Source organism: Chanodichthys erythropterus, chromosome 11, assembly GCF_024489055.1.
Source record: "Chanodichthys erythropterus isolate Z2021 chromosome 11, ASM2448905v1, whole genome shotgun sequence".
Classification (NCBI taxonomy): domain Eukaryota; kingdom Metazoa; phylum Chordata; class Actinopteri; order Cypriniformes; family Xenocyprididae; genus Chanodichthys; species Chanodichthys erythropterus.
Window position 1 is genome coordinate 31,161,394 of NC_090231.1, and position 24,863 is coordinate 31,186,256.

Genomic DNA, 24,863 nt, shown 5'->3' on the forward strand with positions numbered 1-24,863 from the left:
GCTGAGCAGTTCACAGACTGAAACTTGGTATAAAATCTACTGAAAGACATGCATTGTTGATCCTCTGTCATTGCTTATCATCTGTTTGTGCACATAGGAATTGTGATGAAGGCTTAGATAAATTCTAGTCATTACTGTAATGAGCGTTTACACTCGCTGCCCTAAGCTTTTTCTCCACACTGAATTGATCTTCTAACAGGATGTTACTTACATGAGGCAGTGTAATGGAAAGTTCATTGTAGTTTTAATTTATGTGTACCCTCTCAGCTCAGTGGACCTCATTACTCTGACTAACATAGTCTTCAATGGAAGGATGACATAGAAATGCAACCTTATGTTTTAACGCCTTAAGTCCTTGGATGTACACTGCTTTATATGTATAAATATAAAAGTAGACTCAATTTATTGTTCTGTGAGAGTATATATTTATCTGATAAAAATGCTGAAAAAATTAGATGACTCAAAGCCTATTCTTTATAAAGAAATACATTTCCTAAAACAGGGAACTTCTGTATTGTTTGTGTTTTTATTATTCTGCTGTTTTTTAATAGATCAGGGTTGATCCTGTAAATAAATACTGAATCTGAGCTTACAACAGTGGCGTCAGTTATCTGTCTATTAGCACTTGTGTTATATAAGTATCTCCCTGCATCCTAATTTAAGGAATATGAGCTTCCTATTGAAGCAGTATTGTTTGTTTACTCAGTCAAACCCACCCACTGCAAATAACGAGTCGCCTATGTTATTAGACATCAGTTTGCCATCAAGATATCCACTCTGTAGCACATAACAGATGTTTTCATTTTTAACCTCGTTCCAGTTTATTAATAAAACAAATAAACGCCAGTTCACGTGTCTGACTGTAAGCGTTAACGTGAAGGCAGGTCCCCTCTAGATGAATGAATGGTACAGTCCAGCCTCCGGCTTTATGCGGAACTCACGCTCTGTTCGTACAGTAGTGATGAGAGTAAATTATTTTCCGCGAATCGGTTCTTTTGAACACATCGTTTCAATGAACCGGTTCTTTTTCATTTTCTTCTTTATTCATTATATTTTTCTCCGACAATGCAATCTATCAGCGCAGTGATTTCATCGCAACAAAGAATATAACATTTACAAGCAAAAAGACAAGCTAAATATTCTAAGAGTCACAGTGAAATTATGAAATGAACTAAACACCATAGAAGAGTCTTACAAGCAAATGAATCATCAAAACATCTTTCTTTAAGAACCCGTTCAGAAATCTGACAATTCCTTATGTAATACCATATTGGAATAATATTGTAGAGAATTTACCGTGGGAGAAAGTGTGGTCCTTGTCTCATAAGTATCTGTTTAGGCTACTAATAAAGTAAAAGAAATAACATTTAAATTAATTCACAAATGTTACCCGACCAAAGCCTTTCTTAAGAAATAAGTCAGATATTTAAGTGAATTGTTCTTTCTGTCACTCTGCTGAAGAAGATTTCATTCACTTGTTTTGGCAATGTCAGATGTGTTATTGTTTATCCAATTATATTTTTTAAGTGACTTTTCTTTCTGTTTTAAAGATGTTTCCTTTGGATTGTTCGACTACTCTAAAGAGAATATAGGGAAATATTACATAATTTATTTGTGTTTCCTACTGGCTAAATTTCACATACATAAACAAAAATTTACTGGCTCTAAACCTCTCTTTTCTCTATTCAGAGATGATCTAGACAGTTATATCGAAACTATCCAATGCTCTATTAATCCCAAAGCTATGGAAACTGTTTCTCTTTATTAATCATTTTTGTCCTCTTAAGGTTTACATAGCCTATATTGCATTGTTGTTTTATTACCCTGGCAACTTATCAGTGTTTGTATATTTTTCTTTTTTTTGTGTTTTACGTGTATCTATTGATTTATTGCTCTGATGTTTGGTATTAAAAAAAAATAATAATAATTAAAAAACCCTTTCAGAAATCTAAATGAGTGGTTTTACGCGGTTTTACGTCATCACGCGGTACACGACAAAACCGACAATTAATAAAACTTGGTTTTAATTATTTTATTAATAAACTGGTCTGTTGTGTAGCTACCGCGTGATGACGAAGAACCACTCCGTTTTTCGTTTAATTTTGTCGTAGCCATAATTCACTTATTTATTTATTTTTATAATGGCTATTCAAGCAGTTTCCCCTCCGCCCTATCAGTTTCATCATCGGTTCGCTCTAAATGCTTCCTATAATTTCAGCATCGATTCCCAAAATCATTATTAATAATCGGACGTGTCTTAGAGGCAGTTCTCTGTTCAGTGACTCGTGATTCGTGAGAACCGGTCGAACCGATTCAGACTGATCAGTGCGCAAATCGCGTCAACTGATTCGTTGAAAAGAACCGACTCAAACGAACAATTCCATTACGAATCGGACGTCGCTATCGTACAGTCAGTTGCAAGCAGAGAGGGAGAGAGAGGAGGGGGACGAGCAGCGCTTATCAACGGGCACAATCATCATCGTCTCATCACTGACTGACCCGCTACCGCAAGACACGGATGTGCGCTCGTCGCGTCGTGCCTCTGTCACATCATGTGTTCGCCATCGTATGTAGCGATGACTGTGTTTTGAGACGCTGTTTCGCCGCAGCAGGGCCAGAGATACACGGCTAAAGCGCGTAGCTGTGGCGTTAGCTCCTGGAGGTCAGTATCTCTTTTACTGTCGTTCTCTCTTATTATAACTGATACATGGCACTTATATGATGGTTTGCTCCGGACCAGTGGTGCAGTAATCAGATGGATGAAGGTGGCTTCGTTATAACGGCGTAGAAATGTACGCAGCTGGTTGTGTAAGCAGCTTTGACAGCTAGCTATTTGATCCTGTTAGCTACCGCTAGCAGCTGATCATTATTTTTCACTGTATAAATGTGTATTACGCTGCATCTCTGCTCATAATAAATGACCAAAGATTCTTAAATGTCAAGAGAGCCTAACAGCAAGGCTGTCGATAGGAAGAGCTCTCATCATTAATGGATGCGCTCATATTCAGTGCATTTGATGAGTCTGAATGTTATAAACACCAGTTTATCAACACACCCGTTTCCAAAAACGATCAGATCTGCACCCATTTTTTTTACAGATATGTCCATCTTTTTGTCCTCCAGAGGTCATAAGGACACTGTTTTTCTCACCAGAGGGGGTTAGGAGGATGTAGTGCTGTAGTCATGTTGTCATGATCATGATGATGATGATGATAATGATGTGACACAGGAAAACCACTCTGGCTTTGTAAACCTTTTTGCTTTGGAATAGCTGCGACATCAGGCCGTGTATAAGATGACTTGGGTGGTGTTGTTACTCTCTTGGGTGTAATGTGAGACAGCTCTTTGCCTTTGTCAGTTCAGCCTGTTTCCTGTCACCGTTTGCAAAGTATTCTTTTTTTTCAGTGGAAGAATCCATTTGATTGAACTTATAAAATCACAAATATATTATGAGCACTAATTTGGGTTTAGAAATTCAGTTTACTACTTGTAAAAACAAATATAAACATTTTGTTTGGTCATAACATGAAATAAGTTATTTATTTTTCACATTCAATTCATTCTAATTTAGTAAATATGTAAAATAAATATATTTTTATTGCAGCAATTTTTTATGTGTTATTTATTTCAGTGTCACATGATCCTTCAGAAATCATTCTAATATGCTGATTTGATACTCAGTTATTATCAATGTTGGAAACAGTTGTGCTGCTGAATATTTTTTTGGAACCTGTAATACTGTTTTCAGGATTCACTGATTAATAAAAAGTTTAAAAGAACAGAATTTATTCAAAATAGAAATCTTTTCTAACAATATCACTTTTAATATTCCTTTTTATCAATTTCACACATCCTTGCTGAATAAAAATATTAATTTCTTTAAAAAAAAAGAAAAGTGTTCTTTACATTTTTATTTATCAAAGAATCCTGAAAAAAGTACCACAGGTCAAAAAATATTAAGCGGCACAACTGTTTCCAGCATTGATAATTGAGTATCAGATTAGTATATTAGAATGACTTCTGACGGATCATGTGACACTGAAGACTGGAGAAATGATGCTGAAAATTCAGCTTTGCATCACAGAAATAAATTATATTTTTATGTGTATCAAAATAGAAAACCATTATTTTAAATTGTAGTTATGTTTCACAATATTACTGGGTTTTTTTTCTGTATTTTTGATCAAATGTGCATGTTATGGACTGGGGGATGTGTCCGTAGTTCGCGGACAAGCTACGCAATATCGCGTTCATAATCGCAGATGAATCGCCTTCGATTATGAACACGATATTGCGTAGCTTGTCCGCGAACTACGGCTCTGTATATTAAATGCCGCTCCATTTGAAAGCAGGTGATGGACATTTACCGCTAATCACAGAACCGGCTTTACTGATGAGACACGCATGACAATCGCATGCGATTAATCGTGCAGCCCTAGTAAATACTTTATTTTGAATGAAGTATTTAGGATAAATGTCATGGAGGAAATGTGTGTGTGTATATATATATGACACACACACATTAATTATATATATTATATATAATTAATGTGTGTGTGTCATGTGAATGGTGCTGTGACTCTGTGCGTGCGGAAGCGTGGCGTGGGCAGACTGAAGTGTCTGTTACTTTGATCTGATTTGGCCAGTGGGGAACACTGGGTCCTGAATTGTTTGAAATCACCTCTCCTCTCCACACTTAATCCTGATTGATGTTTATGATCTATCTTAAACGTTCCATCTGTCACTCCCTGACAGTGTTCAGTTTATATGTGCATGATGCACAATTACAGATCATCTGCATTGAAGCTCATTATAGAGGTTTGAATGCAATTGCACTGTCATTTTTCCTTCCTGGGTGTGGTTCTGCTGCATATCCTAAGAGAGAAAAGATGGAGATCTTTATCAAGTCTCCCTAAGCAAGTTGTCATATATGACTTAACATTATAGAGATATTTCACTAGTCCCATTAATATTCAGTAGCAACTGGCTGTGAGAAATTCAACTCTGAGACTCTTTGGGGTTGTTTTTAGTTATAGATTCAAGACAAAACCAATGAGATTACTGTATAATTTGTTCCTCTGTTATTGATTGGCTGGTCGAAAGGCTTATTTTATCTCGAGCACAGCAGTAGCTCGAGGGGTGTGCTGTGAGCATGTGTGCTGCCAACGGGTGGGATGGCTTTTGGCGTTCAGCCTGTCTTCTACCACATCAACAAGTCTGAGTAATGCATTGCCACTGGCTTTCACAGTTTACACTGTATTTCACCACAACTGGAGGTAAAATTACAGTCAGATATTACATCTCATTGCAAATTGTGCAAACTCATTTATCGGCATGCTTTTATGTCACGCAGTACATTGTCAGAATAAATGCATGAGAAAATTAGGGATACAAAACTATTAGGCTGCTTGTTTCATGAAACTGCTGGACTGAGTGAGCTCTGCAGGAGAGTTTTTTTTTTATTTTTACTTTTACACTGCAAACAGAAATTAAAGCTTTTTTTAAAACAGTTTCTTTGAAGTCCCCCCTGAAATCAAAATGTATTTATTGTTTTTTTAGCTTTTAGTATGAATATGTTAGCCTAAAGGTTATGAATAAGCTAGTGTGCTCCAAAACAATGGCAAAATTCACATTTAGGATATAAGCAGTCAAAAGTTAGTCTCTCACTTCTGCTCAAATGGATCACGGATTTTCATAACATCAGATCTTTTGTCCAATCAAATCTTCTTTAGAATCTAAAGCGTCCCGCCCACTACATATACAATAGACTCTGAAGCTGCGGCTGAAATCATCACTTGTTCACACATTCACTATTTTTACATGTTGAATGACACACAGTGCACTATATAGGGGATTGGGAATGATTTTTATGTGTAAATATGCTTTCCATTGAGATGGTGCAGACCAAAATGTATTAGACCCATTAGAATTTTGCACAGAATGCTGTATCTTAAAGCGAAATGAAGGAGATTAGGATGAGAAACCGTTAAAGATTAGAAGGAAACTGAGGATTTACTGAGCTCACCGGCTCTGGCCAAGCTTTGATATGAAATGAAACGCTATTTGCTATTTTAAAAAGGGGGAGGAGCTGTTCAATATATCCCGCCCTGTTCCTGTTGCAGTGAAAATTATGTTAAGGCACTTCAGTAGGCCTTTAATTTTAGTTTACCACAAAGCCATCAAAAAGTTGTCACACAGACTGTGTCAGTGGCAGAAAACAACTGAAAGGGATTTACGTAGTGAGTATTTCCATCAATAAATAAATTCTAAGTTGCAGTGTTTTTATATATATATATATATATATATATATATATATATATATATATATATATATATATATATATATATATATATATATATATATATATATATATATATATATATATATATGTGTATATATATATTCCAATGTTCTTTAGTCATTTTTATGTTTTATATTTGTATTTAGTTTTAACTTTTAACTTTTTTTTTTTATTACTTAATTTTAAACGCAACATTTTTGATTTTAAGCTTATGTTTTAAGCTTAAGTTTTTAATGTGGTAATTCCATTGTATTTTATTTCAGATTAATTTAATTTAACAAAAATATAGTTTTAGTTTGTTTTTATTCAGATTTGTGTGTCTGTTACAGCATGTTTAAACTGAATCAAGCCCGACAGACTTTCAACATTTTTGAACTATGGGCGAGTAGGTCACTCCTTTATGGTATGTTGCTTCATATTTGCCTGTATTTCAAAAGATTGTGTTTATAAGTAGGTTTATTGTGCATTTTCAATGTGTTTCTGTTTTGTTGTTGTTGGGGAAGGGGGTGAGAAATAGGCTTAAAACTTACTTTGACAATGCTCATGTAGGTAGTGTGAATATAGGTGACAAAATAAATACATGCCGGTTATGCGTCACAGATGGATGTGTGAGACAGGCGTTGTTATATATTGTTCGCACTTTTTTATTTATATATGTGTACCTTTTGTTATCTTGTATCCAGTAAGTTGACTTGACCATCAGCTCAGTCTTGTTGTCAGTGCTAATCCGTTTTAAGTGGCTCCTTAACGATTAAGATCATACCATTCCTGGCTGCTTCAAAAAAAAAAAAAAAAAAAAAAGCCAGCTGCAAACCAGCTGTGAAAACTGGGGGTACAAAATTGTAAGTCTTGAGAATTTTGAAAAAGCCTCAGGGTGATGTTAACCCATACTGAACCCTGTGATATAACCTGCAGTCTATATATGTGGATTTCTGAGACATGGAAGCATTTGATACTAAGTTTCTTAGAAAAGAACATCCTCTTAGATCAAAGTAAAATGTCATGTTCAGATTTAGACTTTCCAGAGTTTCATATTGTGTATTCATTGTTTGATGAATACATATTAAGGGGGAAATCACTTACTTAAAAAATGAATACACATTATGGTATTTAAATCTAGTCACAATATTGAGGTAAAAGTAAAATTAATTGCACTTTACTGATTTAAAAAAAAAAATTCCGTATCTGGACTAGAATGAAGAAAGAGAGTAAAAGGTCTGTTTCAATTAACAGGTCTTATTTACAAGAGCTAAATGTTGCCAAACATGTGCTTCAAGGCTATAAAGCCAATAAGAGACTATTCCCCCACCTAGAAGACAAATACTTTTCCATCTAAACACACATACCAGCATAATGAAAGTTATACCATAACCAAGCATGAAGAGCGATAGACGTCTCGTGATAAAGCTGGTTACATGGTTTGTGATCTCTAGAGGAACTCTGGAAAGGAAGGGATTAGATATATTCAGGGCTCAACATTAACTCTTGTCTGGGACAAGTGAAAGAGAATTTTGCCCAACAGGACAAGTAGCCTGAATAAAACGTTTTTATATTTATAACATATAATGATACAGTTAAGCAACATCACACAACTAGGAGTAGTGTCTTCCTGAATACCATCACACTATTGAAAATGTGCTACCGATTTCATACGACAGTTTATTAAATAAGTCACCTACACTTTAGATGCAATATTGACTGTTTTTGTTCTATTTCAGCAGCGAAAATAGTTTGAAGCAAAGATCACAGCAGAACCATAACGCATCTAACAGCAACACTCAACCATGTTTTCTCTACCGAATGATTCAGCGTTTTGAATGAATCTGTTGAGTCAAAGATTCAATGACCCATTCATTAACAACTGCCTCGTTCTTGAATGAATCAGCCGTTTGAATGAATCGTTTGAATGAATGACTCAATGACTCACTCATTAAAGGGTTAGTTCACCCAAAAATGATATTTCTGTCATTAATTACTCACGTCATGTCATTCCAAACCCGCAAGACCTTCGTTCATCTTCGGAACACAAATTATAATATTTTTGATGAAATCCGAGAGTTTTTTTTTTTATTTATTTATTTTTTTTACCTCTCATAGAAAGCAACGTGCCCTTTGTAAAGGTTAAAAAAATGCCCTTGGGGTAAATATCACAAATATATATATTTAAATATGTGAGAATATTTGCTTCAGAATAAATATTTACACCACACAAAAAAATCCAATTTTTTCCTGACAAGCAACTTGTTTACTCAGACAATTGAATTACTGATTTACTTGTCTGAAGGACAAGCACATGACAAGGTTTAATGTCGAGCCCTATTATGTTCTAGATCTAGATTTACACTTGTCTCGATGTTTTTGTTGTTTGGCAAGGCACACTGGCTCTGAAGCTCTTAAAAACAGAGAAGCAACATACAGCCTCAGGCTTCAGAGAAAGCTTTTAAGAGACATGTCCCTTTAAAAAACACTTACTGATCCAAGAGGAAAAACGCTCAGTGTTTGAAGTCCTCTTGAGGTGCTTGAAGTGTGATTCTTTTCAGTAATTTCCTGGTTCAGCTATGGTTCACTCTAATGTAAATCTTCCTCTTCTTTGCTGTCATACTACAGATTAGTTGAGTTCAGATCATTAAAGTCAATTTTGTGCTCTGACGTTCTGAAATGCATGAAAAGCCCTAAACTTCAGTCAGATCCATTACAGAAAGAATGAAAGATTTTTGTGCTTTACTCTGGAGAACTGATTGCAATAGCTGATTTTTGATTAGCTAAGGTATTTGTTTGTTCGTTTCTCTGGATGGAAAGAAGCGATTATCCTTGCTCATTTTCGTTTTGCTCATGCTCGTTTTATTGGCTAAAGGCTGTTCATTGTCTTTCTCTATGTATGGTGATTGGGACAGTGTATTGTCTGTTTAAAATAGCCGTCACAGCTGTGCTCATGAAAAGAGGTAGCATTGGTTTCCACGGCGACCAAGTGGAATCTCATTACCCGAGGCTGATTGTAGAGCCATGAGGCAGGCACAATATGATTGACAGAGTACGAGATCATGTCACGTTTCCAATAGACCCATATGTTCCCTAGGGTTAATGAGGTCTGGGACTTGTTTTATGCTACCTAATTAACCAGGTAGTTAAGTAAAATATAGGTCACTCATTACTTTACAGCTGCACGTTATTGGCTTCGGAATATGTTCTGTGAGATGCTTCATGAAAAAGCTAAAGGAAATGTGTTTCTGTTGTGTGCAGCTTTGGGAGTTGTTTTTTTTTTTTTTAATAAAAAATGTTATTGGTAATACAAAGGTCTGTATTATCAATAATGTAGCTAATTAATTAAAAAAACATCACATTCTTATGAGCTTGTTGCAGATCGTGCAACGGTGTCTGATTCTAGTCTTAGAACTGAAGAACCAGCTGTTTCCGGTCATCCTCACAAAGATTTTATTAAACTTGTTTAATATTTGCGACTGGCGCCGGCGACTGCTGAGATGTATTCCCTGTCAAACATTATTCTGGTCATTTTGTCAGACATATTTTCTTTTTGATGTTTCTTTGCATTATTTCATAAGTTAACATTGAAAGTTAATAGTTTTAGGCTATTCATTTTGTTCTGTAGATGGGGGAAAAAAGTGAAACTGCATTCTGTAAGAATTCAGGATAAGCAGTGATTTCTCTCATTTAAAAAAAAAAAAAACCATCAAGTTGCTATCCTCTTATTTCAACTTCGAGTCTAATAAAAGTTAAACAGAAAAAATAAGATGGTAGCTTACTGTATGTAGGCTAACTGCACTTATTTCTGAATTTATGTTTATTTAAATAGCCAAACAATAAAATAATTTTATTTATACACTTTAATTATATCTAATATATTTGAGGAAATATGATGAGGAAATCCTTGAATAGCCTATCACTGCAGTTCTTCTGTCAAATGTCATGCTTTCAGTCTTTCCAGTGTTGTCAGTCTCATTAAATAGTTTTGGCTTAAATGACTTCTGTTTTGGAAAAAAAAAATAAAGCAGTATTTTATTTCATTCTAACCGGTTAATGGTAACTCTGGAACTGGAACAATAACATAGCCCAGCATTTTTTCCTCAGAATGAACCAATTCATTTTTAATTCCTGATTTGAGAATAACAGTCTACATTATTGCTTGATTATATGTTTAAAAGAAATAGCACTAGAAATGTTGTAATTAACTAAATTAATCAGGAAAACATAATCAAATGCACCTACTCAGGAGATAACGGCAAAAAGAAAACGTGAAAGAAAAACACAGGACTTTATTTATTTATTTATTTTTATTATTATTCAAGTTATGTTTAACGTTTCATAAATAAAACCACCAGTGTTGTCGGCAGGGTTTTTCCAGTTTTTTCTGCACAAATTGCACTGCAAATAAGTAGCGGCGACTGTCTATTGACATCCATGTTTGTCTCTGTACAAGATCTCACACAGTTGAGTTCAGCAGAACGTTCCGTCGTGACTCACCAATCGTTAAGTGTGTTGTGTACTGGACTGATTCTCTGACCTTTAAAGACTAAAATCTGCTCCAGTCGAGGGAAAAAGTCTTTAAAGGGTGAGTTCACCCAAAAATGAAAATTCTGTCATTTAAAACTCATCCTCATGTCGTTCGTTCGTTTTTGTTGAAATCCGATGGCTCCGTGAGGCCTGCATAGCCAACAATTTCCTCTCTCAAGATCCATAAAGGTACTAAAAACATATTTAAATCAGTTCATGTGAGTGCAGTGGTTCAATATTAATATTATAAAGCAACGATAATATTTTTGGTGCGCCAAAAAACTTATACACTGCATTCCAAATTATTATGCAGAAGACAAATCAGTAAGATTTCTGTACAATAAACATTCAGATTTTAGTTTTTCTAAGAAAATGTTTGTTCGTTTATTTATCCATGTCTTTTTAGATAACTGGTATCAACCTCAGACAAAATAATTTGCCAGGTCTATGGAAACCCTACTTTGAGGTTGTTCCACATTATTAAGCAAGTCACAGTTCTCATGCAATATGGAGAGGAAGAAAGATCTTTCTATGGAGTCAAATTAATGCCTTAAAGTTTTGCACAAAAATAAAGTTTTGTAAAACACAAAAAAGAATTGAGCTATAAAAAAATGTTTTGCAAACAAAAATAAAGAATTGCAAAGGAAAATAAAGTATTGAGCGGAAAAAAATAAGTTTTGCAAACAAAAATAATAAATTGCAAAATAAAATAAAGTAGTGCAAAAATAAAAATATAATCAATTACAAAAATCAATGACAGCTGTAATCCTATTTTATCTTTGCCACATATTTTTCATGCTCAAACCTACTAAATCATTTGTAACGCTCATTTTATTCTGTGTTTCAGTCAAGCGTGCGCTCACGATACCGGTTTTCCTTTGCGCTGCACTGTTCTGTGCGGATCTCTTTATGGCACTGGTTTGACGTGGGGGTGGAGTCAAGAAACGGGGGCACGCCCCTGCGAAACACGTCATCGGCAGGAGACGCAGATCGCAACAGAACAGGGCAGCGTTTCCCAAAAGCATCATAAGCTTTTGGAAACCAATGGAGCTACGATCAACTTAGGCTTACGATGCTTTTGGGAAACGCTACCCAGATCAGATCAAGCATAGAGACAGAGCGCATTTATTATAATCTGAAAACCACGCCCACCGGGGGACAAACAATCCAACCGTCTCCATTGACTTTGTATTGCGTGAGACTGCCTTCTTGTCTTTTCTGACTCATTACAATAAACAGAACAATGCCTAAAAGCTGCTGTGTGACAAGGTGTACAGCTAACAAGCTAAAAAAAAAACAGAAATACGTTTTTATAAACAGTCGACCCCAAAAGACGAATGTTTAAGGACACAAAAGTGGATACAGGCAGTGAGACAGAGCGCAACGGGTCATATTACTATAAGAAATGCATTGGAGGGGGTCGTAATCGGTGACAACATATGCTAAACAAACAAACAAAAACAAAACATGCATTATTTTTCACCATGTCAAAGAATTATTTCACCTGTCGCCGATTACGTTCCCTTCCAATGTATTTCGCGGGGGCGTGCCCCCGTTTCTTGACTCCACCCCCACGTCAAACCAGTGCCATAAAGAGATCCGCACAGAACAGTGCAGCGCAAAAGAAAACCGGTATCGTGAGCGCACACTTGACTGAAACACAGAATAAAATGAGCGTTACAAATGATTTTGTAGGTTTGAGCATGAAAAATATGTGGCAAAGATAAAATAGGATTACAGCTGTCATTGATTTTTGTAATTGATTATATATATATTTTTTGCACTACTTTATTTTATTTTGCAATTTATTATTTTTGTTTGCAAAACTTATTTTTTTCCCGCTCAATATTTTATTTTCCTTTGCAATTCTTTATTTTTGTTTGCAAAACATTTTTTTATAGCTCAATTCTTTTTTGTGTTTTGCAAAACTTTATTTTTGTGCAAAACTTTAAGGCATTAATTTGACTCCATATCTTTCTGAAGATGAAAAGCATGAAATGGTGCAATGTTGTGAAAAAGGCATGAAAACAACTAATATTGTGTGAAACTGAATGGAGATTATCAAATTATCACAAGATTTGAGAGTGATTTAGAGCACAGCAGAACTCGGTCAGATAAAGGCTTATTGATGAAAGTTCCTGTCAAAAAAATGTATTGTATTAAAAGGGCAGCTGTGAAAAAAGCCAGTGTTGAGCAGCAAACAGGTATTTGAAGCTGCTGGTGTCTCTGGAGTCTCAAGAATCTCTCCATGCAGGCTGGCAGTTGTGCGTAAAGATGCATTTCAGCCACTCCAAACCAAAGCTCACAAAGAGAAACATTTATAGTGGGTTTAGAAATACATGAAGACTCATTTTTAAATAGTTTGATACACTGACTAATGCCGTACTACAATGGATGGTCTAAATGGATGGATTCCTGGATGGTTGGTGAATGGCCACCACGTTCCAACAAGACTGCGACGTCAGCAAGGAGCTGGTGGGTGATGATTTGGGCTGGAATATTGGGAAGTGAGATGGAGGGTATTAAAATGACTTTTGCAAGATATGTGGAGTTCATAACTGTCCATTTTCAGCTATGGTATAAAAAGGAGGATAGTGCATAGTACATTGCACTATTGTACAATGCTCTATGCACTATCCCATGCTGCAAAAAACACCACAGCAATAAAACTGTTTGTATTTCTACACCCACTGTAAATGTTTCTCTTTGTGAGCTTTGGTTTGGAGTGGCTGAAATGCATCTTTACGCACAACTGCCAGCCTGCATGGAGAGGTTCTTGAGACTCCAGAGACACCAGCAGCTTCAAATACCTGTTTGCTGCTCAACACTGGCTTTTTTATAGCTGCACTTTTAATACAATTAATTTTTTTGTCAGGAACTTTCATTAATAAGCCTTTATCTGACCGAGTTCTGCTGTGCTCTAAATCACTCTCAAATCTTATGATAACTTGATAATCTCCATTCAGTTTTCACACAATATTAGTTGTTTTCATGCCTTTTGCACAACATTGCACTATTTCATGCTTTTCATCTTCAGAAAGATCTTTCTTCCTCTCCATATTGCATGAAATCTGTGACTTGCTTAATAATGTGGAACAACCTCTAAGTAGGGTTTCCATAGACCTGGCAAATTATTTTGTCTGAGATTGATTCCAGTTATCTAAAAAGACATGGATAAACAAACAAACAAACATTTTCTTAGAAAAACTAAAATCTGAATGTTTATTGTACTGAAATCTTACTGATATGTCAATTGCATAATAATTTGGAACGCAGTGTATAGACTTATATAGTGATGGCCGATTTCAAAACACTGCTTCAGGAAGCTTCGGAGCATTATGAATCATTGTAAAAAATTAAAAGAAGTATAATTACTCATATACTTTACACCCCTGCCCTACTTTAAATGTCTGTTTTTAGGCATCTCATAGCTCCTAGAAGCCTCCGCTGCAAGTGCAAGTGATTCATGTTGGGTCATTTGTGAGAGCTGTGATTTAAGAAAAGAACCACACTGAGGTCCTGGTGTCAGATGAGCCGGGTGATGCTTAGAGGAAGAAACCGAGGCGTTATTGATGTGTTAGTCACAAAACTATCTATCTTCAATCCTCCCTTCCACCTCCTCTTCCTCTATGAGTTGTTGAATAGTGACATAGGAAGAGCAGAAAGTGTCACTTCAGCAGAAAGAAAGGCTACTAATCACAGTGTGAACCCTTCTGCTCCTCTCACACAGAGATTAATACATGTATTGGACAAGTCCAAATTTGCTGACTGGACTAGTCATTCAAAAGCAGTTTGATTCAAGGTTGAAGTTAAATTTATTTCTGTTCTATCTTGAATGTTCCAGACGACGTGGCTCATCGTAATACGTTGTGAGGTAGTCTTGCAGAGGATAGTATTTTCCTTCATGTTTTGAGGAAAAGATATTCAAATAATTCTTATATATTAGGTTTGACATGATTATTGCAGTCAAAACTTATATTTGCGTAAGAAATCTTCAATTTCTTCAATGCCTTCAATTGTTCACCCTTGAACAATAAATAAATAACCTGCATTAACTGTGACCAGCCACAACAGAGAAGATTGTGTTAGTTAGTGGATGTCATGTTAGTTTCTTTGCACATTTGCAGAGTCACATTGCAGAGCACCTCTGACTCTCTCTCTCTCTCTCTCTCGGTCTTTCTTTTAATAAACTCAAAATATATTTAGCAAATTTTGACAAATGAACTTGAAGCTCTACTATGCTGCTGAATGCAGAAGTCAGTGTTTTGTGAGCTGTAGGCAGTTTCATAATATTGCATAACACCATCATTTCTATGAAGGGTTCTGCTTTTTATTTAAAGGGCACCCACCTATTATGCTTTTTTGTTTTACCTTTCATTTTAAACCTCCTCACCTGTAAGTTTTCAGTTTATTCCCTATTCTGCCTTCTCTTATAACCTTTTTATCATAGTAAAATCTACATATCGTCTCCAACAAATGTATTGTTTAGCGTAAAACATGTTGAAGATTAGCAGCCAGGCAGTCAATTCATTAAATAATAAGCTGTTTTCTCACAAAAGCGGTTTATTCAGTGTAGTGAAGCCTCTTTTTCATTAACATCCATTCAAAAAAACAGCCTCTGGTCTCCTTTCCTGCGTACTGGCAGTCGCAGCGTTAGCATTAGCCGTTACGCTTTTTTGTTGCAGGCTTCTCATCTAGTGGCTTTGCTAGAAAGCTATAGGCAGGTGAGTTTTTATCAGGGTTGGAGCTAAACTCCGGTGTTCTCCATGCGTTATCCACCCCTGGTTTAAAGTAATTGAGCAATAGGATTAAAGTTAATCTGTCTTAAATGTAAATTAAAACCAGGATCTAAAGGGTGGTTTAAATGTAAAATGTGTAAATGTAAAAGTTCTGTATCCAGAACTTCAGATAAGCACTGAACCACTTCTGGGTCAGTACAGAAAAAACACAGACACTGCAGTAAGACAGAAGCATCTGCTTCTGAAACAGCATCTGGCTTTCATATTATTTCATAATTATTGTTCTTTTTATGACCTTTCACTAGAGTGCCTTTAATGTTTGCTTTAGTTAACAAAGTACACTGAACCAGAAACATGTCCTGCTTCAGTAAAGACAATACATCTATTTTATTGACTTCTTTAACAGGTTTACTGAACAACAGTGATGTTAGTTGAAATTATATCATCCAAACCATTCTAGCTGGATATTGTGAAAGGTCTGTTTCTCTTGAATGAAATCTGAGCTTGCTTTCATTTGTATTTACATTGAGGCATGTGCTCAAGTGTATGGGCACTAACACATGAGGAACGCAATGGCAAATCCATGTGGTGAGGACACAGTTGAGCTCCAGTCCCTTTAGCTTATTAGAATGTGTGTTTGTGTGTACTGTATTTACATTTGCTGCTGAGCCTCATGTCAAGATGTGTTAGAGAAGACTGCAGAGGCTTGGTTTGACTGTATAGATTGCTGCCAGAAATATATAAATAGAACTGGCAGACACAAAATAGTTTTGGAATGAAAATGATATTTTGAGGTAGTGATACACCAAAATGTTTCAAATATTTGTCTGAAACAGCAAAAAAAAAAAAAAGGGTGGGGGGGGGAGGTTTGAAGTAAAATAGTTTTGGAAGGCTGTAGTCATTGACTGAAACTACAACAGATATGCATGTCAGCAGTGTGGATGCACTTCAATCATTACCAAAATTATGCTGCAGTAGCAATATGTAAAATATGTTTCCGAAGAACTTGACTACGACTTGTTTCATTTTGGTATAAAAAAGTTTTTTGTTCTCTTTTAAAGGTGCCCTAGAACTTTTTTTTAAAAGATGTAATATAAGTCTAAGGTGTCCCCTGAATGTGTCTGTGAAGTTTCAGCTCAAAATACCCCATAGATTACTCCAAAATACCCCATAACTGCCTATTTTGGGGCATAATTAGAAATGCGCCAATTCAGGTTGCGGTCCCTTATTGCTGGCAATAGAGTCCTCACTGAGCCATCAGATTTTTCATCAAAAATATCTTAATTTGTGTTCCGAAGATGAACGAAGGTCTTACCAGTGTAGAATGACATGAGGGTGAGTAATAAATGACATAATTTTTGGGTGAACTAACCCTTTAACACGAATATGCAAAATGATTGATTGACAGCCAGAAATCAGCTCACAGTCTACAAAGAATCTGACTGCATCCCGTTATTTTATTTATTAATTTTTTTATTATTATTATTTTTTTTTTCCTGTTTATAAAGCCTAGGGCTGTCACTGAGACAGTCTGTGATATTTCAGGACACCTACTTTAGTGATACTGTCAGGAAATGGGGATTTTTTTTACCGTCCATAAAAAAATATTATTTACAGCACCTTTAAAGCTTTGCAGTAGTGCAGAAGGCTTAGTTTCACTGCAGAGCAGTTGTTGTGTGATGGACTACTTCTATTAATGTTTGCTGATACTCTTCTCCAGACCCCATTTCTGCACACCACGGACCGCAATGATTGGACGCTGCCTACCACGATTGTCCAACTCCTAGTTCTACTGCACCTGATTGGACAACTGCCTGCCTGAGAGCTGATCGTTGCTACAGTTGCCATGACTTAGAACACTCCTGGTACAGAGATGGAGAAAAAGAAACCGTGTCCCCGCCTCCTGGACTACCTGGTGGTAGTTGGAGCCAGGTAAGGATGATTGTTCAGTGTTGTGTGGGTGTGTTTGTGTGTGCTTCTATAGGTGCTTAAGTAAACTGCAGAAGAACTGAATAACAGGTGAACTGATTGTGTGTTTTGTTAGTACATGGCCTGTGCAGGCGTGTTCCATGTGCCCAGCCTCAGCTGTACACTGTCAGTTAATGTTAAATGTCCTTGTATGTTATTGTGATTGGGTGTAGTTTTGACAGCAGGTCACAATTTAATGGATCAGGAGCCTGGGAATGTTATATGTTTGTGGAGCAGCTCCTGTCCTACTCAAACTGACAGCAGCCTAATATTACTTCTGTCGTCTGTGTCATTAATTTTAATCAAAAAACAAAAGAAAATCGATCACTGCTCTTTAGTAGATTTAGTAGGATTAATCTATATTTAATTTATCTACAGTGAAGACTATGCATTGCTGTTTTACATTTGATTACTTTCTGTTGATAAAAACTGTTTTTATTTTTATCACTTATTTCACAGGAATGCTATATTTAAGCTAAACTGTTCCTAATCACCTCTAATTGAGGGAATAGAACATATTGCTCATGTTGCTTGCCAGTAAATAGTTGTCAATTCTTGATATTTTCTCATCTCTTAATTATTTTTAAACTTAAAATACATTTTTGTTGAGATATTTAGTATTATTTATTTTGGTGGTCCTATTGGTCAATACTGCTTTCAGTGATCAGTAATCGGTGATTGGCCCCAAAAATCCTGATTGGAGCACTCTTAATTATCAATGTTGAAAACGTTTGTAATGCTTAGTATTTTGTTGAAACCGTGATACTTTTTTTTTTTTTTTTTTAGGATTCTTTGATGAATAGAAAGTTCAAAAGAACACAATTTTAAATAGAAATCTTTTGTAATAATGTAAAAGTCTTTACTGTATATATATAGCAATACAAGAACAAGCACTGGGGCTTAGAAAAGCCAGAGATCAGTCTTCCTGTCTCTCACTTCAGTCTTTTTCGCTTTCCTAATCAGGCAACCATGCAGCGATAGTGTGGCACAAACACCTCAGCTGCTGAGGCGCTATCCGCTGGAGGACCACAATGACTTTCCTCTGCCCCCTGACGTTGTCTTCTTCTGCCAGCCTGAGGGCTGCCTGAGCATCCGTCAGCGCAGAGTTAGCCTCCGCGACGACACATCTTTTGTCTTCGCTCTCACCGACAAAGACTCGGGCATCACCCGCTATGGAATCTGCCTCAACTTTTACCGGTCTTTCCAGAAGGGCCACCACCGCCCACGAGCTGAAGGAAAAGGTCGGTGGTTATAGCAGTTCTATGTGGCGTAACCATTTTATCATTAAAAATTAAACTGATTAGTATCCTGGTTTTGGCAACTAACCATTTGGAACCCATCTTGAACATCACATATGGCTGTAAGTGTGCAGTCACTACATAATTTGTCTTTAATATTTTTCTTTTTTACAGGAGAAAAGGCCCCTCATACAGACACTGCAGTGGAGGCCACAGAAAAATCTGACCCCTCCTCATTGACTCTTCCAGGGGAATCTACGGTGCCCCCTGCAGGAGATGGGGCTTTGGCCCGAGGCGAGCCGGGCAGTATTGGAAAGTCTCCACGATCCAAACGCAGTGGCCGACTGGCGCCACAGAACCGGAACAGCACATTAATGTCTCTGTGTATTCTGAGCCACTACCCTTTCTTTTCTACATTCAGAGAGTGTCTGTACATTCTCAAGCGCATGGTGGACTGCTGTAGCCAGCGGCTCAACCAGAGACCCGGTGCTGCCAAGTCCACACAGCGGTGAGAACAGCCTTCTTCTTTATTCTTTTTTGTGGATTGTATAACTTTATTCAGCAAGATAATACATGAGCACAGAAGCGACGCCTAATGACTGCAGTGTTTTGCAATGTCTTATAGTAAATGTGTGAGTATTAAGTTGTGTGGTGCTGCCAGAAGATGCTATCACCTCATCACAGCTGGCAATATTCTGCCTCTCAAATCCTGTTACCATCCCTATTCCATTTTTGTTTACACTTTTTGAGTTAGTTCACACAAAAGATGAGATTCTAGTGATGCAATGAAATTAAAATTCTGGTCCCACTGGAACAAAATCTGAAACACTTTATCAGTTTTATTACAGTCTTAATAGTAATATAAGTAGAAAATGAAAGAATTAAAAATTTTGGGGGGTGTATTACCTCGTTAAATACCTTATGCTAGGAATGCCATAAGAGCTCTAGGTTGTTAGAACTTGTATAGTGTCGTGACTGCTTAGAACGATGAGTAACAAGGTGCTGAAGATTTTATAAAAGGAAATCACAAGTGAAAGGATGTGTGACATGACTCCGAGAGAGGGATGAGTGAGAAGAAGGGAGTGTGAAGATGAGTGTAGATGTGACGGGGTCCGGGATTGTATGAAGGAGAGAGGAGCTGGTTTTTTCCTCCTGAAGGGTTATGCAAGTGGTCTTGCCATGTGGTTCTTCATACATGAGTGGTTTTAACAAGATCTCATTTACATTTCACAGTGGTAACGGTAGCTAAATCCTTGAGTGTCTATTGGTAAACATTCTGCACGATAGCACTCTGCTGCAGATCAATAAGCAATGAGTAGAAGGATTTTTATCTCTGTGATTTCCTCAGCAAAGTCTATTCTTGCGTAACCTAGCAACCACATCCACCGTGAACCACAGTCGCGCTTACAGGCCTCAATTTGTTTGCAGTTGAATTGTCCTGCCAAACCCCTTTTATTTGCTTGCAAGTGTGGAGAATAAATTAACCAATATAGCAGACTGTGTTGAGTGTTCAGATGTGAAGTAGTTTTTAATTTAAAATGTTTTGCAAATAAAGGTATAAATGGAAAAACATTGGAGATGAGATGAAATCTCCAGTCATATGAGAAGCTGTTTTATTATACACTGGCTAGAGTTGCATCATCTTAAATATGTCAAGATCACATGACTCACTTTTTCAGAAACCCTCAGTTCTATCATGACAACTCTCAGAAGATTTTTTAGCATTTTTAGCATGGATATGACAATGTTAATGGATTTGGTCTTGGTGGAATAGATCTGCTACACTGCTGCTGAATTGCTGCTGCTATAGATTATTGCTGCTGCTGCAGAGCAAGTACAGGAACTTGCTACTGCCAATACATATGCTGATATGCTGCTGCGAGTAAGACAGTGCTGCTGCACAACAGCATATATCAATAACCCATAGCAGATCTATACAGGTGGAGCTGGGGAAGGTGGAGGGTTTAGAGGAACTCTGAAGCACGCTTCAGACTGCTATAGTGAATGTAACCAGCCATTTAATTGGCTGCAGATGTGACATGGACCAATCAGCTTGTGCCAGTAGTTAACACTGTTATTATCATCAGCTTGCGTTAAGACCCATCAGTCTGCGCCATCAGAGTTTCATGACAGAACTATGTATTTACTGGACACTTTTGCTTGTGGAATTAATTATTCACGGCTGGCTGGAAATGAAGCTTTTCTATAATGGCATCTGTAACTTCTGTTTTAGCCTGATGCTACATTTACTTTACTAAGTCCATAGTTAATGGTAGTTTGTGTTTGTCAATAATTATACTATACAGACCCATTCACACCAAGGACAATAACTATGTATATTTAATAATCATTCTAATTATATAAGAATAGGGGAGTCCACACCACAGCTGTAACAATAATGACACAGTGGAACAATATTGTTTAAATCCCTTTTAGAAGGTTTTCTTCTTAGCTGATGAACGATAAAACATTGACAGCCAATCAGAATCCACCCAACATTGTTGGACATTATCATTATAGTTGTGATTAATGGGCCTTAAAATGTATTAATGCACCAATAACCATCTTCACTGTATGTATTATGAATGTATTTTTTTTGTGGTTTTCCTTTGATGGAGTCTTAAAAGTACTGATAAAAAATCAGATTCCTCCTGTGTTTAAGGTCGTTACACACCAAGCTGATTGTCGGCCAATGTCGAGCCGTCAATGAGCATCTGTCAGGGCTAGATTTTGCTGTGTTCCACTTATCGGCTGCCTGTTGATTTGCCGTTGGGACCGTTGGTTGTTCAGTTGAGTATGGAATAAAAGCGAAAGTAATGAAAGTAAGCAAAGATGGCACAAACAGAAGGCTGCTCTACTTTTACATACAATAGACAGTATTTTCATGAGCCGCCTGGAATGAAGAAACTGAACAACATGATAGTCAAAATGGAAAGCAAGCGCTGCTTTGTTTATGACTTGTATATTTTCTTTTTGGTTTCCCTTTTTGAATGACAAATATAGTCTATTGAGACCTGCTGATATAGACAGTTATTTCCATACACAGACGTGAAGAACACATGCTGGGTGGCAGTCGGCTGTAGTCTTTGTTGGCTGTTCAAGCACAGCTTTTTGGCCCAGACTTGAGGTGAAAACCGCTAGTTCTTTGACGTCAGCTTGGTGTGTCACAGCCTTTAGACTAATCTCAATTATGAAAACCGACATCAAGCATAAATCTGTTTGTTTATAAAATGAATCAAAGCTAGCTTTAAAACTGTTGGAAACATTAGCGCATAATCGTTCTCTTGCCAATCGTAATCAGCCTACAGTTTGGCTAATGGACTACATTACTTGGTGAAAGCTTAGTTTATTCTTGCATTGTGCATAAGTACACCCTAATTTATTGTTTTAATCAGAGTGCCTACCTATTTGGCAGTCTCAAACATATGACCTTATGTAATATTACAGTGAAAATTTCAAATAGAAATGACTCAGACAGCATCAAGAGTTTACTTTACTGTGTGTAGATGTGCCATTAGTGACTTTGCAGCGAGTGTGTCTTTAAAGGCCATTTCTGACTCAGTCATCATGTTCTCGCAGTACTGCAGTGACCTTGGCTTTACCCACGTTTGTAGCTTTTCAGTATGCATGACTCAACCTTGTAATGACAAAATACAACATGCGTCATACTGTTCTTAACTGGGCTACTCTGTGTGAGAATAACCATATGCCAGTCCAATGGCCTAATCAACAAACCAGAAATCAGTTTTCACTTTATCAGCACACTTAAACTACTAAAGTAACTCAGGTTCACTATTGTTGTTCTCTGTTAATGAAACACATGAAACCAGCACGGAATTTTAAAATTGTAATGTTTAGGCCTGGAAAAGTCTAAATTACAAATATGTGAATATACTCTACTGTTCAGAATTTTGGGGGCAATAAGATTTTTTTTTTTCCAACTTTTATTTAGCAATTAAATTGATCAAAAGAGCCAGTAAATAATAATGCTTTTCTTTTTAACTATTCATCAAAGAATCCTGAAAAAAAATGCATCAGAGTTTCTACAAAAATATTAAGCAGCACAATGGTTTTCAACATTTATAATAGTAAGAAATGTTACTTGAGCACCAAATCAGCATATTAGAATGATTTCTGAAGCATCATTCTAAAAGAAATAAGAAAATTCACAATTTGCCATCACAGGAATAAATTGCATTTTGAAATAACTGTAGTAATATTTCACAAAATAGTTTATAAAACATCTATGACAGTAAAGTCATAGTAAATATATATATATATATATATTTACTATGACTTTACTGTCATAGATGTTTTATAAACTATTTTGCATATTATGTTACATTAGCATCATATTTCAATGCAGAGCTGTGGTTGGCTAAAGAGTCAATACTCATTATCATTCATGTCCTTAAACAGGCCTGTCTTAATATGCGACTATGCAGCAACACCATAGATTAATAAAGACGTCTCAGTGGTTATGACATTGCAAATTGACAGTAGAGAGAAAAAGATAAAGACAAGTAGGGTGCGAGAGAACAAAACATGTTAAGAGTGTGTGGAGCTGGTGGAGACAGGCTGTGTGACAGATTGAGGCCACTGACTGTTCTCAGAGAGCAGCTGTGAGAAGTGGGAGTTCTCGGATGAACCAATTATGACTTACTGCAGTACCTCCACTCAGCCCACGCAACCATAGTCTGGCCTGTCTGGATCTTTAGAAAAAGACACTGTTATGTATGCCTAAATGATGGACCTGAAAAGTCTTGACGAACTAAAACTATTATTACAAGCAAAAAGAAAATCATATCTGCTGGTCTCCAATGGTAATTGAAAGTTACTTTAATGTAGTGGTTCTCAGCCTTTTTGACCCGAAGGCCCCTGTTTTCCAATGCAATATTCTAGATCTAAATTGAAATATGAATTGTTTACATCTTGACCTTTATGGATCTTTGTTAGTTTTAGCATTTAGATTAGAGTTAGATTATTTGAATATATTAATAATTATACATTTAAAGCTGCAGTCCATAACATTTTTTGGTTAAAAATTATCCAAAATCAATTTTTGAGCAAGTACATAACCAGCCAGAGTTCAAAACTATCTCATTATCTTAGCTCGATTCACAACAATAAGCTTGTAATAATGTTTTATAATAAGAGCAACATGGTGGATTTCCGCGGGAAATTCAAGCATGCAGCAGTTCCTCTGTGCGTCATTACGTCACGTCTGTAAACAGAAAGAAAGGAGTCCAGGCTAATCGGTTTTATCATGTGAGGATGCTGCTGGTAGCGGATCATTTATAGCCTTTTTTCACAGCAGCTGAAATAATTAAACTTATCATTTTGATGGTGGATTGTAATCCAGAAAGATTCAAATGACAATCATCAGTGACAACTGGAGATTCACCCATAGTCAAAAAGCAAAAGGCTTTGGAGTGTGGAGTGGCTACAGAAATTGAAATCTACAGGTAATGCTAATATACACATAGTCATAGTAATGCTGATGTTGTTAACATTAACAATATGAGAACAACATAACTGTAATAATAATTTGCACGGTTTGACGTGATCCGAGCTAAGCCATCCTTAGATTTAATCATCATTGGCAGCGTGATTTATTGTAGGCCTGATGCCTTTTTCCTCAGTTGGTCAGGACAAAAGTGGCAGACATGTTACTTACTTGTTCAGATGATATTTTTTCCAGTGAAAATTCTTATATTGGTCATACTTTCAAGACGTAGAATCTGTGATTCTGAAGTACAGTATCCACACCGGTGCGGTGACTGACAGCAAGCATTAGATTCATCCACGCTGACGAGCTGTGCCGCACGTACAGATAACTGTTCCGCATATGACTGCAATTGCAGGTTTCAAACAGAGATGGCGACAAAGAGGAAAAATCACGGACTGCAGTTTTAAATACTTGTAAGTCAACATGTTGGCCCCCTTAGAAGTTTGATGAGGCCCCCTAGTGGCCCTAGCCCACTGGATGAGAGCCACTGCTCTATTGCAAGAAAACATAAGGATATTAATGACATGGGGTGCTTCTAAACTTTTGGAGGGCACTGTACACAGTTTTGAAAAGCCATAAGTGCACTGTTTTGAAAAAT

The 24,863-nt window shown here is 36.6% G+C and overlaps 1 protein-coding gene across 13 annotated transcripts in view; it reads left to right on the plus strand.

Annotated features, from left to right (window-relative positions):
• Positions 1–2,390: 2,390 nt before the first annotated feature.
• The window catches only part of madd (MAP-kinase activating death domain), a 69,084-nt gene continuing 46,611 nt past the window's right edge, over positions 2,391–24,863 (plus strand). For all 13 annotated transcript variants that reach the window (XR_010896523.1, XM_067402357.1, XM_067402356.1 and 10 more), the window contains exons 1-4: positions 2,391–2,662; positions 17,271–17,482; positions 18,482–18,759; positions 18,931–19,264. Coding sequence is in view for 12 of the 13 variants with exons in the window: in XM_067402357.1 (XP_067258458.1) it covers positions 17,424–17,482; positions 18,482–18,759; positions 18,931–19,264 (671 nt within the window). In the remaining variant the exon portion in view is untranslated. The remainder of the gene's footprint in view (positions 2,663–17,270; positions 17,483–18,481; positions 18,760–18,930; positions 19,265–24,863) is intronic.